This window comes from Dipodomys merriami, unplaced genomic scaffold, assembly GCF_024711535.1.
Source record: "Dipodomys merriami isolate MVZ:Mamm:240054 unplaced genomic scaffold, mDipMer1.0.p SCAF_654, whole genome shotgun sequence".
NCBI classification, from domain to species: domain Eukaryota; kingdom Metazoa; phylum Chordata; class Mammalia; order Rodentia; family Heteromyidae; genus Dipodomys; species Dipodomys merriami.
The window spans coordinates 167501-186121 of NW_027206240.1; the positions used below are offsets into that span (position 1 = coordinate 167501).

Here is an 18621-nt window from a genome sequence, read left to right on the forward strand (position 1 = left end):
GAGTTCCAGGATCTGTCACTTTGCTGGTACCACTCAAGATGGGGGTTCTAGCCGCCGTCCCCCCCAACCACAGATCCACTTTTGGGTTTTTTTCGGGGGAGAGGTGTTCCACTGAAGAATCTTGAGGTCTCTTCCTCTCTGGGCTGGCTTTGAACCTCAAGATTCTCCCGTCTGCGCCTCCCTGAGTGGCTGGGATGGCAGGAAGGAGCCCCAGTGCCCGGCTGGTCAATTTGGTCTTTGATGCAGATTCCCTTGAGTGTCAGACGCTAGAGCAAGGGGCCACCAAGGCAGCCAATCAGCTCAGAGTGATTGATATGCAAATCCAGAACATGCAAATGTAGGATATGCAAATGTCAGATATGCAGATGTCAGACAGACAGGGACCTGGTGACTTTGAAAGGCAGAGAAAGGAGAAATCCCGCCTCAGAGACCCGGCGAGCTGTCCAGGACAGAAGCAGCCCCGCATCGGTGGCCCCGCCTGTCATCCCAGCTGCTCAGGAGGCTGAGATCTGAGGATCGCGGTTCAAAGCCAGCCCAGGCAGGAAAGTTGTCCAGAACGTCCTCCCCCCACATTTTCACCCGTGGCTGGGCACAGTGGGGGTGCACCTGGCTCGGCCAGCCAGCCCAGAGAAAAACAGATGATACGACACGCCTAAGAGGAGGACTTGGAAATGGAGATGGTGGGAAAGAGCTCGGAGTGGGCTTTCCTCAGGGCCAGGTGCGAAGTCAGGAGGGAAGATGGCTACTACTTCCTGGTGACAAGCACTGAAGGGCCAGGAGCAAAGCAGAGGGGTGTGTGTGTGTGTGTGTGTGCCAGTCCTGGGGCTTGAACTCAGGGCCTGGGTGCTGCTGTCCTTAAACTCTTTTGCGCAAGGTTGGCGCTCTACCGCTTGGGCCATCCCTCCAGTCCTGGCTTTTGCTGGTTTATTTTGGACCCAGGAGTCTCGCGGACCTTCCTTCCCCCGGGCTGGCTTCCTATGGCGATCCTCCGATCTCAGCCTCCCTGGGCAGCTGGGATGACGGGCGTGAGCCACGCTGCCCAGCCCTACGCTGTGTTCTTGCTGCGTTAGTCCCGCTCTAAGTCTAGCCTAGCCTTTGTCTGGGAACCACTGAGACCACGCAAGCTGCCCTGTGGGGGTAGATGGAACATTCTGGAAGGCCTTGGGGCACAAGGTTCCGTCCTTGATTCGTGGCTGGTTTGGGGAGCAGCTGTGGCTGGGGAGGGTGGGCAGCACCCCCTGGAGGTCAAGTTCAGTTCAGGATTGGGGGGCCCCTCCTGCCTGAGCTGAGAAGCCACCCCCCCCTTCCAGGCTTGCTGGAGAGGCGGCAGCGCAGGCCCCAGCCGCCCAGGAGGCTGGGATCTGAGGATCATGATTTGAAGCCAGCCCCGGGCAGAAAAGTCCCTGTGAGACTCTTCACCTCCAATAAACTACTCAGAGAAAGCCTGAGGTGGAGCTGTGGCTCAAGCGGTAGAGCGCCAGCCTGGAGCAAGATAAGCTCAGGAGCAGCGCCCAGGGGCCCTGAGTTCTAAACCCCAGGACTGGCACCAGTAACAGTAACAATTAATTCCTTCGCCTTCTGGTTGCCTATCTGCGGCTGGGCAAAGTCAAGCGTGGTTGGAGGGGGGCACATAGTAGGTGCTCAGTGAACGGGGACTCCTCACCCAGTGCTCCTCCGCAGGACGCCCTGCAGAGGCTCAAGGCCGAGGAGTACGTGCAGCGGAAGCGGGAGCTCCTGGCGCTCTACCGGGACCAGGCGGGGCCGCGCCCGGCTCCCCCGGAGGGCGGGTGAGCGCTGACCCCGGGGGCGGGGCGGGCCCCGGGGCACCTTGACCTTGGCCGTGACCTCTGACCGCGCTGACCCTCCGCAGGACCCCGGAGCCGGAGGACGGGGACCCGGAGGAGGAGGAGGAGGAGGAGGAGGGGGACCCCGGCTACGGGACCCTGGGCGCCCCGCCCCGCCTCGCGCGGTCGGCCCTGGAGCTGCGGCCCGCGCCGCCCTCGCCGCCCGCCCCGGGCCCCCGCGCCCCGGGCTCGGCGGGGGGCAGCTCCCCCGGGGCGGGGTCCGCGTCCTCGGGGGAGGAGGAGGCGGGCGGCCCCCCGCGGCCCCGCCGGGCGGAGGACATGCTGCGGGAGATCCGCCGGGAGCTGGCGGCGCAGCGGATCGGGGGCGCCCCGGGGCCCCGCAGGCTGACCCGGGCCCAGCTGCGCAGGATGCGCGGGCCCCGCGTCGTGCGGCTGGACACCCCGCTCTCCGTGTCGTAAGTGCGCGGGGAGGCCGCCGCGGGAGGGGGGGGGGGCGCGGCGGGCGCCGGGTTCGAGTCCCGGCCTGGGCTCGGGGCGCCCCCCGCACCCCGGCCTTGGCTCCTTCCTTTGCAGGGAGGTGTAAGGAGCCCCGGATGCCGCCCGCACCCCACTTCCAGACGCTACCTCAGCCTCCCGGCCGGGCCGCCCCCTCCCGGGGACCGCACGCTGTACCACAGACGCCCCGAACCCCGATAAAGGTGTGAGGAGAGCCAGGCCGGGGTCGTGCGCGCCGGCGGCCCCCCGAACCCCGTCAGGGCCAGAGGCTGGGTGGGATCTTAGTGTATTTACACCAGGGGGCGCCTCCCCCCCGGCCGGGGCCCCCGTTAGTGTCTGCGCATCGATGGAGACGAAGCTGCGCCGGGGGGGGGGGATTGGGGGGATGGGGGGGGCTCCCGCCAGGGTCCTGAGTTCGAGTCCCGGAGCCGGCCCGCTGAGCCACGAGGCCCAAGGGGATGGCCGGGCCGCGGCCCCCCCCGCCGGCCCGAGGAGGAGGAGGAGCAGCCCCGAGGGCCGGGGCGGGCGGCGCGGGGTCACCGCAGCCGGGGTCACCGCAGCCGGCCCTGGGCGCGCAGCGTCTCCCGGATGCTCTCCAGGCAGCCGCGCAGGTCCATGGCGTCCAGCGGGCCGGCCAGCAGCTCCAGCAGGGCGGCGCGGCGCGGCGCGCGCATGCGCCAGGCCTCCAGCATGCTGTAGTGCGCCTCGCGCAGGCAGCGGCCGTGCTGCAGCTCCAGCAGCTCGATCTGGTGCTCGCTCAGCCCCAGGCGCCGCACCAGCTCCTTCCAGCGGCTGGGGGGCACGCCGTCCACCACGGCGTACAGCACGGCGGGGTCTGCACGGGGGGACACGGCCGTGAGCCCGCCGCCCGGCCCCCCGCGCCCCCCCAGCCCCGCGCCCGGCCGGCCTCGCTCACCATCCGGGCCCAGCGGGTCTCCTCGCCCGGCAGCCGCCGCCGGGAGGGGCGTGGCCTGCGTGGGCGTGGTCTGGAGGGGCGTGGCCTGCGTGGGCGTGGTCTGGAGGGGCGTGGCCTGTGTGGGCGTGGCCGGGAGGGGCGGGGAGGGCAAGAGGAGTTCGGCCCTCAGATGGGGCGGGGCCCCCTCTTTAGGGGCCCACCCAGCCCAGGACGGGTCACTGGGGGGGAAGGTGGGGACGGAGGGAGGACTGAAGTTTGGGGTGACGCAGACAGCGGGGGCTGAGGCTGCAGGCTTGGTGTTCATTCCTTCCAGTTCCCCCTGCGAGAGAGAGGGGGGGTGAGTGGGAGAGGGAAAGGCCCAGGAGCCTTGATTCTGGAGGGGGGGAAAGGGGGGAGTCCGCACCAGCCACATGCCCCCCCTAATAAGAAGCAGTCTGGGGGGGGTCCTCAAGTTCCTCTCACCTCTTTTACGGGCACCGGTGTCCCACACACTGAAGCAAAGAAAAGGAAACCAAGTCACAAAGTGCACTTTTCCTTGGGGTCCCGTTGCCCTGGGGACTTGAACTCAGGGCCTGGGTGCTGTCAGGGCGGGCGCTCTACTGCTTGAGCCGCAGCACCACTTCTGCTTTTTATTTTTTGGGGGGAAGTAGAGCTGAGAGTCGGATCTTGGGTTCAAATCACAGTCCTCTCCATCTCAGCTTCCGGAGTGGCCGGGATTACAGGCATGAGCTACTGTAGGGGCTCAAAACTTCACTACCTTCTCAGGAGGACCTAGCCCGCTGTCTGTCACTCTGTGACACCCCCCCCCCAGGGACTACAGAACGTTCCCACAGCCCCCCCCCCACCTGGCCCAGAGCCCTCAGCCTGGAGCCCATCCCTTTCATCTCAAGACCCCCGTGTGAGGCTCACCAATCGAGTGGAATTTGGATTTCCACCGGGGCCGACGACACAACAAAGCCAGGAAAAGGAAGCCCACCAGGCAAAGAGCCAGGAAGATGACCAGGGGCAGCAGCACCGTAGCCCCTGGAGACAAGGCAAAGGATGCTGAGCAGGGAGGGGGGGAAGGGGGGAGGGGGAGGGGAAGGGAGCATCATTTCTTCTCACCTGAGTCCTGATGGCTGCTAACAGTTTCCTGAGAGGGTGGCAGACACAACTTGGTGCATTCGTGGCGTTCTTTGCAGCTGGGAGAGACAGCACTGGTTAAGTAAGAGGCTCTCCCTGCTGCTGGATGGCATGGAAACCCCAGCATGGAATTCCAGCCGGTGGCTCCCGCCTGGCATCCCAGCTCCTCAGGAGCCTGAGATCTAAAGGATTGTGGTTCAAAGCCAGCCCGGGCAGGAAGGCCATGAGACTTTTTTTTTTGCCAGTCCTGGGGCTTGAACTCAGGGCCTGGGCGCTGTCCCTCAGCTCTTCAGCTCAAGGCTGGCGCTCTACCACTTGAGCCACAGCGCCACTTCTGGCTTTGTCTGTGGCTGTGGTACTGAGGAATCGAACCCCGGGGCCTCATGCATGCTAGGCGAGCACTCTACCGCGAAGCCACCTTCCCAGCCTTCCATGAGACACTTAGATCCAACGCACCAACGAAAAGCTAGAAGTGGATCTGTGATTCAAGTGGTGGAGCACCAAGTACTGTGTGAAGAAGAGGCTTGGAGATCAAAAACAAAACTGAACATGAGACTGGGCACCGGTGGCCCCCGCCTGTCATCCCAGCTACTCAGGAGGCTGAGATCGGAGGATCGTGGTTCAAAGCCAGCCTGGGCACGAAAGTCCGTGAGACTCTGATCTCCAATAAAACCACCAGAAAACCAGAAGTGGCGCTGTGGCTCAAGTGGTAGAGCGCCAGCCTTGAGTGAAAGCAGCCCAGGCCCTGAGTTCGAGCCCAGGACTGGCGCTGGTGTCAGCCAATAGAGTTCTCGGGGTCCACCCCCGGGCTCGTCTGGGGGGTGTCAGCCAGGCCTGCCGCACGGGCAGCTGGGAGATACTCACTCGCTGCAGGGCACACACTCGCTCTTTCTTGGGAAGAAGCCCACGTGGCAGCTGCACACGGTGTCCTGGCTCTCCTGACCTGCGGAGGGGAGGGCACAGCTAAGGGGGGGCTCCCCGAACCCCAGGGGCGGGGCGGGGCCGGGGGAGGCCCACTCACACGGGAAGATCACGGTGCCATTGAGGCAGAGGCTGCAGGCCCGGCACTCGAACGGCTTCGCGCCCAGGTAATGCCGGAACTGGTTCTTGCCGCAGCCACACACGGTGTCGCGGTCCACGGCGCAGGGAGAAAGCTCCACCTGGTTCAGCTCTGCGGGGGACACAGGGCCGTGAGCCCCGCGCCCCTCCCGATCCACGCCCCAGGCTCGTGTGGGTGTGTCTGCCTCGGTTACACACGTTCACAACACTACACAGATGAAGACGGCCCCCCACCTAGCTGCGCATGCGCAAAAGATGCCCCCCACCTACCCGCGCATGCGCACAGACACGGCTCAGCCCTTCCAGCGCCTGCGCAGTTACTTCTCACACGTTACGGCGCATGCGCACACTTCCCGCAACGACCTGGATAGTGCCTACACCTACTAGCGCATGTGCACAGATACGGCCCATCCCTTCCAGCGCATGCGCAGCTACTTCACACACCTATCAGTGCATGCGTAAACTTCCCCCAACTACCAGGGTACATGCACAGGATTGTCTACACTCACTAGCGCATGCGCACACCTTCCAGCGCATGAGCAGCTACTTGCCACACCTACCAGTGCACGTACACACACTTCCCATTTCTACCGATGCACCTGCAGACACGCCCGGCATCGACCAGCGCACGCGCACGGGACTGCCCACGCCTTCCGGCACATGCGCACAAGTCCCACATCGACCGGTGCATGCGCATAGACACTGCCGCCTTCTCCCACCTACCACCAGCGCATGCGCACACTTTCTACATCAACCGGCGCGTGCAGACACCAGTTCCACATCCAGTAGCACACGCGCACTTTCCACACATCGGCTGGCGCATGCGCACCGGCCTGCCCACGCTGAAGCTTCAGCTCCCCTCCCGGCTGCGCAGGCGGGCACCCTCAGCCCGCGCATGCGCAGGCCCCGCGGGGGCTCCCCCCCCCCCGCGCGCATGCGCATGCCCCGAGGAGCCCTCAGCCCGCGCATGCGCACTCCCCCGCGGCGCCAGCCTCGCCTGATCGACACTTGGAGCAGCCGTGGCACTCCCGCTGGTGGTTCTCGAAGGCCGTGAAGCTGCCCTTCTCACACACCCTGCATTCGGTTTCTATCCCCGGCCGCGGGCAGTCCCTGAACAAGTAGGTTCCTGCAAACAGAGGCGGGTGAGGCCGCTGGGGGCCCAAGGGGGGGGGGGCGGCCACTTCCCGGAAGTGGGGAGGGGAGGGGGGAGGGAGGGGGAGGGGGGAGAGGGGAAGGGGGAGGGAGGGGGAGGGGGAGAGGGGGAGGGGGGGAGAGGGGAGGGAAAGAAGGGGAGGGGGAGGGGAGGGAAAGAAGGGGAGGGGGAGAGGGGGAGAGGGGGAGGGGAGGGGGGAGGAGGGGGAGGGGAAGGAGAAGGGGAGGAGGGAGGGGAGGGGAGGGGAGGGGGGAGAGGGGGAGGGGGGAGAGGGGAAGGGGGAGGGAGAGGGAGGGGGAGAGGGGAGGGGGAGGGGAGGGGGGAGGGGGAGGGGAGGGGGGAGGGGGAGGGGAGGGAAAGAAGGGGAGGGGGAGAGGGGGGAGGGGGGAGGGGGAGGAGAGGGGGAGGGGAAGGAGAAGAGGAGGAGAGAGGGGGAGGAGGGAGGAGGGAGGGGAGGGGGAGTGGAGGAGGGAGGGGGAGGGGAGGGGGGAGGGGAGGTGGTTGGGGGAGAGGAGGGGGGAGAGGAGGAGGGGAGGAAAGGGGAGGGGGGAGAGGGGAAGGGGGGAGTGGAGGGAGGGGGAGGGGGGAGTGGAGGAGGGAGGGGAGGGGGGAGGGGAGGGGGTTGGGGGAGAGGAGGGGGGAGAGGAGGGGAGGAAAGGGGAGGGGGGAGAGGGGAAGGGGGGAGTGGAGGAGGGAGGGGGAGGGGGGAGTGGAGGAGGGAGGGGGAGGGGAGGGGGAGGGGGAGAGGGGGAGGGGAGGAGAAGGGGGAGGGGGGAGAGGGGGAGGGGAGAGGAAGGAGAAGGGGAGGGGGAGAGGGGGGAGGGGAAGGGGGAGGAGGGGGAGGGGAAGAGGGGGAGGGGAGAGGGGAAGGGAGAGGGGGAGAAGGGAGAGGGAGAGTGGAGGGGGAGAGGGGGAGGGGAAGGAGAAGGGGAGGGGGAGAGGGGGGAGGGGAAGGGGGAGGAGGGGGAGGGGAGAGGGGAAGGGAGAGGGGGAGAAGGGAGAGGGAGAGTGGAGGGGGAGAGGGGGAGGGGAAGGAGAAGGGGAGGGGGGAGGGGGAGGGGAAGGGGGAGGAGGGGAGGGGGAGAAGAGAGAGGGGGAGGGGAGGGGGAGAAGAGAGAGGGGGAGGGGGGGAGGGGAGGGGAGAGGGAGGGGGAGTGAAGGCAGGGGGAGGGACGGAGGGAGGGATGGGGAGGGGAAGGAGAGGGGGAGGGGGGAGGAGGGGGGAAGGGGGAGGGAAGGGGAGGAGGGAGGGGGAGGAGGGGGAGGGGAGAGGGGAAGGGAAGGGGAGAGGAGAAGGGAAGGGGGAGGGGGGAGTGGAGGCGGGGGAGGGACGGGGGGGCAGGGAAGTGGCGGCGGAGGCAGGGCTGGGGCAGGAATCGGCTCTGGAATCTGGGGGTGGGAGCGCGGGCCGCCCCCTCTCCTACCTTTGTGGCACATGGTGCAGCAGATGGAGCTGTTGTGGGGGTGGACGTATTTTCCCGGGGGACACAGGCTGCCCCTCTTCTCCCGGCCCTCAAAGGGAAGGACCAGTCCAGAGGCCATGGACAGGCGTGTCCCCACCAGCAGGGCCAGGAGCGCCTGGAGAAGAGTCCACAGAAAGGAGCCTTAGAATGCCAGTAGTTGTCCACGTGAATTCTAGAACTTTCTTCTCTACTAATCCTGCATGCTAGTTCTCATTTCTCCAGTTGCAGGCTAAATGGCCCCTGATCCCATTGTGTGTGTGTGTGTGTGTGTCGTGGGGCTTGGACTCGGGGCCTGGGCACTGTCCCTCAGCTCTTTAGCTCAAGGCGGACGCTCTACCACTTGAGCCACAGCGCCACTTCCAGTTTTCTGGTGGTTTGTTGGAGATCAGAGTCTCTCAGGCTTTCCTGCCCAGACTGGCTTTGAACCGCCATCCTCAGATCTCAGCCTCCCAAGTAGCTGGGATGACAGATGTGAGCCACCAGCACCTGGCTCCAGGTGAAAGTTTCCAACCAGGCACAACCCCCTGCTGGACAGAATAATTGTTGATTAAAAGGAATGCTTTGTCGTTGTTGATTTGTCTGCACGGCTGGGCCAAAATGCACAGCCTGGTGCAAGCTAAGCCTATGCGATCCCCCTAAGCAACAATTCCCAGGGGGTGACTTCAAGTAGAACCCCGGAGCCCCATGGGAATTCGGGGGCGGGGGGGGGGGAGCAGGAGTGGACAGTGTGCCATGGAGCATTCCCAATGCCAGGGGACAGACACTGGCCGTGTCATTGGCTTCCCTTGTGTCTGAGTGAAGACACAGGACTCTTTGAGTGCTTGACTTTCTGCAGCGATCCTGGCGGGAGACAGGGTGAACACCGGTGTGAGCTTATTTTCCTGCCTGCTGATGGCCTGCCACCGGATCCTGGATCTGCAACCAAAACCACCCCAAGAAAACCTGTACAACCTGACCCCTTCACAGTGGAGGCTGGAGCCGCGGGCCAGTGGCTCACACCTGCCGTCCCAGCTACTCAGGAGGCTGAGATCTGAGGATCAGGGTCAAAGGCAGCCTGGGCAGGGAAGTCCATGGAACTCCTATCTGTAGTTAACCACCAAAAAAAAAAAACCTGACATGGCACTGTGGCTCAAGTGGTACAGCAAAAGTCTTGAGCACAAAAGCTCAAGGCCCTGAGTTCAAGCCCCAGGATTGTCACAAAAAAAAAGAATAAAAGTAGAAGATGGAAGAAAAAAACAACTCCTTCAGTTTAATTGTACTAATTGAACTCATTCCTCACGCTCCCGGACAATAATATTGTTTCATGAGTCATTCTTCATTCATCATCATGGTATGTGCTAGGCAGTACTGGCAAAGCAACACTATGATTGGCGGGGTGATTGTGCGTCTGATGGAAGGTTCACGGAGTGAGCATTCACAGAGTTGAATAAGGAGTAACATATCTGCATTGTGTCAGATCACTAAATAGCATTTTGGAAAAGAAGAGGGAGAGAAGGGAAGGGGTAAAATTGTCCAAAGGGAAATTTACTCTGTGCCTGACCTATGTAACCCTGTGGTACATCACCTTTGTAATAACAATTTTAAAAAAATTTCTTGTTGGTCATGGGGCTTGAACTCGGGGCCTGGGCGCTGTCCCTCAGCTCTTCAGCTCAAGGCTGGTGCTCTACCACTTGAGCCACAGCGCCACTTCTGGTTTTCTAGTGGTTTATTGGAGATCAGAGTCTCACAGACTTTCCTGCCCAGGCTGGCTTTGAACTGCGATCCTCCGATCTCAGCCTCCTGAGTAGCTGGGATGACAGATGGGAAGCACGGATTGTACGGCAGTCATTTCTTTATCCGTGTGTATCAAACCTTACTTAGTACCTCAGAGGTCTGTGACCCATGTTTAAATTTCCCTGAGGGAGGGGGGCTTTGGGGGACAGTTTGGAACTTGGGGGTGGGGTGGGAGGAAGAGAGAGTGGGGGGGGCAGGGACAGCTAGAGCTGGCCAGAACTGGGCAGTGGATCCGCTTCCGGTAACAGCTACAGGAAGACTTTCCCAAGGCCTCCCCCCCTCCCCCCAGCAGAACATTCTAGAAGGCTAAGCTCCCTGCAGGGAAATGGCTTTTTCTGTTCCCAACCTCAGTAGGGAGAAAGCAAAAGCAGAAGTCACGACTGAAGTCCACCCGTAGACCTCGCCCTCGGGTCTGGCCAGGACTGGATATCTGGCTTAGCTGTGAGTCACGTGATGGGGGGATAGAGGGGTTCCTCAGAGCACCAACGGGGAGCAGCCATGAGTCAGCCGACAAGAACACCTCACCTCACCTCACTAGCTGATCCAGCACCCCCACCCCCGAGGGGGGGCCAGGCACCCCACCCCCACTCCGCTCAGAGGGCGGGAGGGGGCTTTCGGGGTGACAGGAAGGGCCAGTAATGGGAGGAACTTCCTGATCCTGGAAGTGGAGTTCCTTTCCCCGAAGAGCGGGACTCATGTCCACAGTGCTCAGAAGCTGCGCCAGGAAGGAGCCTGGGAGCTGAGCCAGCGACAGACAGACAGACAGACACACTGTGTGAGGGACAAAGACAGCAGCATTGGAGGAAGACAGACAGACAGACAAACAGAGAAAGAGATACAATGAGACAGAGAGAGAGAGACAGAAGGAGAGACCTCCAGAGAGAGGGACAAAGAGACCAACGAGAAAGAAACGGGAGAGACAGGGAGACAATCAGACAGACAGACAGACACACAATGAGGGAAATGGAGAACGATGTAGAGAGGCACAGAGACAGAGAGAAACAGAGCCGAGAGACAGGTCAGAGAGACGGAGAGGGAGAGATAGGCAGAGAGAGGTTTGGGGGTGCCACCTCCCACTCTGGGGGTTAAGTGATAGGCAGAGAGAGGTTTTGGGGTGCCACCTCCCACTCCAGGGGTTAAGTGAGCTCCGGGAAGCAGCCGCTTTTCCCTGCAGCCCCGCCCCACCCCGTGACTCAGGAGGAGGGAGGGAGGGAGGGAGGGGACCTTAGAGAGAAGAGGGGGAACTTACTGCTTCCCAACACCCCATCCCCCCCAAGGGTCATGAGCCAGCAGAAAACGGGGTGCCCAGCCGGGAAGTGTACCCCACCTGCGCCCCGGCTCCCATGGGCCCCCCTCCAACTCCATCCCAAACCCAAAGGGAAGCTTTCCTGACCCCCCCTCCTGCCCCCTTCTTTCCCGGGGCCAGGACACGCCCCCCCGGGGGGGGTGGGCTCTGTGCCTGCGCCCTGCGGCCAGCGCTGCCCAGGCCTGCCCGGCTTCCTCTCTTTGATTCAAGAAGTGACACCCCCAATTCCCAGGGCTCTCCCCAGCCCGCCCCTGACACCCCCAGCTCCAGCAGGAAGTAAACCCAATCGGCTCTGGCTCCTCCCCGCTCCCTCCCATAGACTGCTGGACCCAGTTCTGGCTTTTTGGGGGGACCCCCAGGTAAACAGGGCCTCCCCCCTTTCCCTCCCCCCCACACCTCCACCCTCCCTGGCTACCCACAAAAAGCCCACAGAGCCCCCCTCCACACTGCCTTCCAGGAAATGGGGACAAGAAGGGATGGGGTGGGGCCAGGCCTGGAGCCCATGGGGTGAAAGTGGGGAGCAGGCCCCCCCAGTCTCCCCCAACCCCGACACCAGCGGAATGAGGGAAAGAGAACCGGGCCCCCAGGCTGACTGCCAGAGGCGTGGGGCCGGAAGCTGGGCGTCACAGGGGTGCCCTGCACCCCCCCAGCTACCCCTCAACTTCCGGCCTGGTCTGAAGCTGTGACTTCCTCTGGGCAAGAAGACCCCGAGATCTTAACCCTGAACGGCCTGCCCTGCCTTCCACTCCCCACACCTGCACCGGGCAACCAATGCCTTGGTGCCCGCCCTCATGCCTCAGTTTCCTCCGCCCCCCCCCAAGTTCATGAGATGCTCAACCCCAGCCCGCCACACACACACACCTGTACTAAGGCGATCGAGACCATAAGATAAGACTGGGGATGTTATCACCATATGGTTAGTCCAGATCAGTAAATGTGGTCTCCCCAAAGTGACCACAAGCTCCTACACCACCCATCAGTGAGTGTCTCCTGTCTCCGCCTGTCATCTTCCTGGGGACCCAGGAAATACAGACCCTTCCAGAGCTGGGGAGATGCTGAATATGGACAGATTGACCCATCGGGCTTTGATTCTGGTGGAAGGCCGGGCACTGTGGCTCACGCCTGTAATCCCAGCGGCTCAGGCTGAGATTTGAGACTCTCAGTTCAGGGAAGTTCCTGTGAGTTTATCTTCAATAAACTAATCAAGGCCGGAAGTGGCGCTGTGGCTCAAGTGGTAGAGCACCAGCCTGGAGCACAGAGAGGGTCAGGGATGGCGCCCCAGGCCCTGAGTTCAAGTCCCAGGTCTGACACACACAAAAAAAGAGGGAGAGATAGGAAGAGAGCTACCAACGCCACGGGAACACATTTACCCCTGGGGGAATTCTCAAACTGTTCACCACCTACACACACCACCCAGGGGTGTGTGCACACAAGTGTACGCACGCAGGCCTGCACGCACGCACACGCCTCTATGGAAGGTTCTAGAACGTGCGCCAATCTCTCAGTGACCCACTGACAAAGGAACGCGGCACATTCCAGGGAACTCAGGCAGGACGTGGAGAATCTCGCCATCGGCCTATCAGATCTACGCTTCCACTGGGCTGGTTCCCCCTCAACCCCTCACGCACCCCAAAATGAGTTCACCCAACTCGCTGCTAACCCGCTACTTAGCCAGAGACCTGTGGCTCCTCATAGCTCATACCGTCAAGATGCTGGTCGGCCTGCCTGCCCTCTGTCTGCCTGCCTGCGTACCTGCCTGCCCTGTCTGTCTGGTCTGTCTGTCTGTCTGCCTGCCTTGCCTGTCTGTCAGCATTGCGTCCACCTCTCTCCTGCCCTGCTGTAGTCCAGGCAATTGCCCTGTCTTCCGGGCTGGCCCCGCCCCGCCCCCGCCTCCTGTCAGACAGCATCTGCTCGCAGGCTTGAACTTGTAGCTGCGGGTGGGGTCTGCGTCTTCCTGCCCCTCGGGGCTGGGCTTGGACGATCCTTCCCACGTCACACGTTCCTCCATTCCTCCCTGCTTTTGTTTTTGTCAGTCCTGGGGCTTGAACTCTGGTCCTGGGCGCTGTCTCTTTGTGCTCAAGGCTGGCGCTCTACCACTTGAGCCACACAGGGGCTTTCCTGCCCAGGTTGACTTTGAACCTCGATCCTCAGATCTCAGCCTCCTGAGTAGCTGGGATGACAGGCGGGAGCCACCGCACGCAGCTGCCTCCAATGAGCGCCTCTCTCTCTCTCTCTCTCTCTCTCTCCAATACTGAAATTGGAACTCAGGACCTTGCTTTGCTCTTCCGATGCTCTTCCACTTGAGCCACCCCTCCAGCTTGGCTCATTTTCTTGGCTGGTTTAGTGTGAAGATTCAGTCTCGTGGATTTTTCTACCTAGGCCGGCCTTGAACCGTGACCCTGGAAGATGTCAGCTTCCTGGGCAGCAAAGATGACAGACATGAGCCATCAGCATCCGGGGACTGCAGCGCTGTGCTGGACTCGGCCTGAGCGCGGTGTATGAATGGACGAGTATTTATGCATGGGTGAGTGAATCAATGGAGGAGTTTGTGAATGGATGAGTGAATCCGTGGATGGATTCCTGCATCACGGTCTGTATTCAGCATTATTTGTCCCACCACAACTGTGCTAACTCCCTCTTTTTACTTTCTTTCCTTTCTGTGGACTTGAACTCAGGGCCTGGGCGCTGTCCCTCAGCTTTTGTGTTCAAGATGGGCGCTCTACCACTTGAGCCACAGCGCCACTTCTGGTTTTCTGGTGGTTCCCTGGAGATCAGAGTCTCATAGGCTTTCCTGCCCGAGCTGGCTTTGAACCAGGGTCTTCAGATCTCAGCCTCCAGAAGTGGCTGGAATGACAGGCGTGCGCCATGGGTGCCCGGCCCAATGCTCACTTCTTAATGTGGGTCAGGTCATCTGTCCACACACGCGCATCTCCCTCCTCCCTCCTCAGTCCCCCCGCCCCAGCTCCTGGTCCAGAAGTCAGGAGGGGACCTCGGTGTCCACTCCAAAGCCAGCTTTCTGTGAGCTCATCCCTCTTACACCATCCAACCTGTCTCTCATTCCTCGATTTCGTCCACCAGCCGCTAGGTGGGGGCATGGTGGGCGAGGCTGGCAGGGAGCCGGGGAATGATGGAGAATATGCAGCTCTTTCTCTAGCCACGAGCTCTCAAAGCAAGATTCCCCAAACTGACACCAGCTACATAAGATGTCCTAGAGCCGGGCGCCGGTGGCTCCCACCTGTCATCCCAGCTACTCAGGAAGCTGAGATCTGAGGAACGCGGTTCAAAGCCAGCCTGGACAGGAAAGGCGTGAGACTCTGATCTCCCATGAACCACTAGAAAAGCAGAAGTGGCGCTGTGGCTCAAGTGGTAGAGCGCCAGCCTTGAGTGAAAGAGCTCAAGGACAGTGCCCAGGCCCTGAGTTCAAGCCCCACAACCAACCCCCCCCCAAAAAAAGAAAGAAAGAAAACAGAAAGAGTGTTTTGAAGACACTTTTTTTCTATGTGTGCCAATCCTAGGACTTGAACTCAGGGCCTGGGCACTGTCACTGAGCTTTTTCACTCAAGGCTGATGCTCTACCACTTGAGCCACAGCTTTTGGGTGGTTCATTGGAGATATAAGGAGTCTTACAAACTTTCCTGCCCATGCTAGTTTCTAACCATGACATCCTCGGATCTCAGCCTCCTAAGTAGCTGGGATTACAGACATGAACACCAGCACCCGGCTCCTACACTTTCATATACATACATACATATGCACACACACACACACATAAATCTGTAAGCTGTCTTGGTTTCTAGAATGTCAGTTCTGTTAACAGTCCACTTCTGTTTATCATATTCATGATTCCTGTACACACACTCACACATACACACACACCTTGCACACATTGCTTGCAGAAGGATGAGAACGTGAAAAACTTGTGGACAGTCCTGCGCAGATCTAGCTTGCATCCTGCTGCTCCTGAGCTCCAGGCCAGGCTTCTATTCACAAAAGCCATGTGCCCACCGGGTGCTGTGGCTCACACCTATCATCCCAGCTACTCAGGAGGCTGAGATCTGAGGATCCAGGTTTAAAGCCAGCTTGGACAGTAAAGTCCATGAGACTCTGATCTCCCAGGAACCACCAGAAAACCAGAAGTGGCGCTGTGGCTCAAGGGGTAGAGCGCCCGCCTTGAGTTGAAGAGCTGAGGGACAGCGCCCAGGCTCTGAGTTCAAACCCCACAACTGACAAAACAAGCAAACAAACAAAACCATGTAGCCATTTGGACCTCCATTTCCTTCTATCTCTTCTTCTGGCTTCACTTCTATTCATTCTTTAAAACATTTGTTATTGTTCCTATAAAGGTGATGCGCAGAATGGTGACAGTGACACCATTCACATTGTGAGCGCCTCTTTTTGGACCCTGCCTCCCCTTCCCTCGCTCTCTCCCCGTTTTTCCCTCCCATCCCCACCCACAAGTTGGAGAGTTCCTTTTCCACACAGTATCTAGTTGGGTTTTTTTTGTGGGTCCCCTTACCCAAAGACATACACACTGCAAAAATAATAAAGCGAGCAATAATAAACAAATAATGCCAGAAAACAAAAGCAGTAACGAAGAACGATCTTGTTTCCATTTGATTCTGCCCTTCTAGATTCCCTTCAGTCTATTCTATCCTCCCCCCCCCCCCCCCCGTGTCTCTCTGTCTCTCTCCCCCTCCCTCCCCGCCCCCCCTCTCGGTCTCTCTGTCCTGGGGATGGAACCCAGGACTCTGAGCTTGCACGTTACCACATCTCAGCCCTGTCTCTTCTATTCTTCTGTCCACCTTCATTGTCTAATTTCCTATGACTATCAGTCGGGGTACAGAGGCTGAGTGCTGGCTGTCAGATCAGAGCCTCACGGACTTTCCAGCCCAGGCTGGCTTTGAACTGAGATCCTCAGATCTCAGCCTCCTGAGCAGCTGGGATGACAGGCGGGAGCCACGGTGCCCGATTAGAACAGAGTTATTATTCATATGGGAGGGGGGAATTCCGTTGCTCTCTGTGATCCCAATGGACTAACGAGAATGTCTGCTGTGCAGCGGGCACTTGATAAACTGAATCAACACAGCACGGATCCGTCCACGTGACCCACAGCAGCGTCCCGGTAATGACCCTGACCTTCAGTTCATGGCTAGAGAAACTCAGGCATTGGGTGCGAGACGCAAAACTTGTGCTCAGGTTCACAGGGCTGTGATGAGCGGTGGTTAGATTGCCGGGCAATGGAGCCCCAAAGAGAAGGAAAGTAAGGCCCAGGGCGGCTGGATGGGGGAGGAGGGGGCGAGGGAAGAGAGGGCGGGGGCTGAGAGGCAGAGAAGGAGGGGAGAGCCGAGGCGGGGCTGGAAGCGCTTGGTCTAGCCAGACACGGTGTCTGTCCGCCTGTCCTCCCAGCTACCCCGACGCTGAGATCTGAGCATGGCACCCGTGGAGGCCAGCCCAGGGAATCGCTGAAAACCAGAAGTGGAGCTGCGGCTCACAGGGTAGAGCGCCAGCCTTGAATAAAAAAGCTCAGAGATGATGGTGCCCAGGCCCTGAGTTCAGACCCAACTAGCAGAAAGAAAGGAGAGAGGAGGGGGGGAGGGAGGGAAGGAGAGAGAGAGCAAGAGAGAGCCAGAGAGGGGAGGAGAGGAGGGGGCCTGGGAAGGTGGCTCAGTGGTAGAGCGCTCACCTTGCATGCATGAGGCCCTGAATTCGATTCCTCAGCACCACATACGCAGAAAAAGCCAGAAGTGGCGCTGTGGCTCAAGTGGTAGAGTGCCAGCCTTGAGCTGAAGAGCTGAGGGACAACGCCCAGGCCCAGAGTTCAGGCCCCACAACCGGACCCTCCCCTAAAAAAAGAAGGAATGGAGAGAAGGAAAGAGAGGGAGGGAGGGAGGGAGGGAGGGAGGGAGGGAGGGAGGGAGGGAGGGAAAGGAAAAGAAGCCAAGCAGTTCTAGGGCAGAGGTGAGGCCAGAGGAGCTGGAGGCCGAGGGGGGTGGGCAGGGTCGGGGTCCTGGGGGCGGGGCAGGGTGGCACACCGTGGGGGAGCGGCCACCTGAGCAGCTGGATGCTGAGCTGTTCACACGCGCGCGCACACACACACGCACATGCATGCACGCACACACACACACGCACGCACACACACACGCATGCACACACACGCATGCACACACGCTCGCACACACGCACTCACACTCGCACACACACACGCACTCACACACACACGCTCACACACGCACTCACACACGCACGCACACTCACACACACTCACACTCGCATACACACACACACACACACACACAGGAGACCAGAGGACATTTTCCAGTGACACCCATAACTTCCCCAATCTGAGCCATGGAACCCCAAGTCAAGGCTGACCGTGGACCCGTGGGGGGAAGACCCCGTGGGAGGCCGTGGGGGGGACCCCGTGGGGGGCCGTGGGGGGGACCCCGTGGGGAGGGCCCCGTGGGGGGGACCCCGTGGGGGGCCGTGGGGGGGACCCCGTGGGGAGGGCCCCGTGGGGAGGGCCTCATGCTGGGGACCCCGTGGGGGGCCGTGGGGACCCCGTGGGGAGGACCCCGTGGGGGGCCGTGGGGACCCCGTGGGGAGGACCCCGTGGGGGGGGACCCCGTGGGGGGCCGTGGGGACCCCGTGGGGAGGACCCCGTGGGGGGGACCCCGTGGGGAGGGCCCCGTGGGGAGGGCCTCATGCTGGGGACCCTGTGGGCCCCGTGGGGCCGCAGTGGCTGCCGTCCCGAGGCGGGAGGCCCGGCCCGGCCTGGGGTCCCCCCCCCCCCCCCCGCACGGCCTCTCAGAACTTGGACGCGGGCTTCCTGACTCCGCTTCCCCTGTCCGGTCCCGCCCGCGCCCCGCGCCCCGCGCCCCGCGCCCCCTCACCGTGGTCGGCCGCGGGCCGGGCCGGGCGCGGCTCATGGCGGCGGCGGCGGCGCTCACCGCCCCGGGGGCCCCGGGGCCGGCGGCCGGGACATCGGAGCCTCCGACGGACGGACGGACGGACGGACGGCGCGGCCGGGCGGGCGCTCGGAAAACTGAAAGCTGGGGGGGGGGGGGGGCGGGGGGAGGGCGGGGAGCGAGGGAGGAGCGGGAGAGGGAGAGAGGGAGAGAGGAGCGGGGGAGGGAGAGCCGGCCTGTTGCAACCGGAAGGACTGGGAGGAGGGAGGGGAGGAGGGAGGGGGAGGGAGGGGGAGGGAGGGGAGGAGGGAGGGGGAGGGGGGAGGGAGGGGAGGGGAGGAGGGAGGGGGAGAGGGAGGAGGGGGAGGAGGGAGGGGGAGGAGGGAGGGGGAGGGGGAGGAGGGAGGGGGAGGGAGGGGAGGAGGGAGGGGGAGGGAGGGGAGGAGGGAGGGGAGGGGGGAGGAGGGAGGGGGAGGAGGGAGGGGGAGGAGGGAGGGGGAGGAGGGAGGAGGGAGGGGGAGGAGGGAGGGGGAAGGGAGGGGGAGGGGGGAGGAGAGGAGGGAGGGGGAGGAGGCAAGGTCTTTAACACTTGGCAGTGCAGTCAGACAGTCTGATTTAGGGGCT

The 18621-nt window shown here is 61.9% G+C and overlaps 2 protein-coding genes across 2 annotated transcripts in view; one reads left to right on the forward strand and one right to left on the reverse strand.

Moving 5' to 3' along the window:
- Nucleotides 1-2579, forward strand: part of Plekhg6 (pleckstrin homology and RhoGEF domain containing G6) — a 13424-nt gene extending 10845 nt beyond the window's left edge. The window contains exons 14-16 of the mRNA XM_070005062.1: nucleotides 1681-1787; nucleotides 1871-2260; nucleotides 2379-2579. Coding sequence (XP_069861163.1) covers nucleotides 1681-1787; nucleotides 1871-2260; nucleotides 2379-2388 — 507 coding nt within the window. The 3' untranslated portion in view covers nucleotides 2389-2579. The remainder of the gene's footprint in view (nucleotides 1-1680; nucleotides 1788-1870; nucleotides 2261-2378) is intronic.
- Nucleotides 2580-2851: 272 nt separating this feature from the next.
- On the reverse strand, nucleotides 2852-18186 carry Tnfrsf1a (TNF receptor superfamily member 1A). The gene is made up of 10 exons (XM_070005009.1): nucleotides 17983-18186; nucleotides 7975-8128; nucleotides 6395-6523; nucleotides 5360-5509; nucleotides 5203-5281; nucleotides 4321-4397; nucleotides 4126-4239; nucleotides 3679-3707; nucleotides 3217-3535; nucleotides 2852-3135 (listed from the first exon to the last, which is right to left on the reverse strand). Exons 1-10 carry the CDS (start codon nucleotides 18016-18018, stop codon nucleotides 2852-2854), a joined length of 1371 nt encoding a protein of 456 aa, XP_069861110.1. The 5' UTR covers nucleotides 18019-18186.
- Nucleotides 18187-18621: the final 435 nt, after the last annotated feature.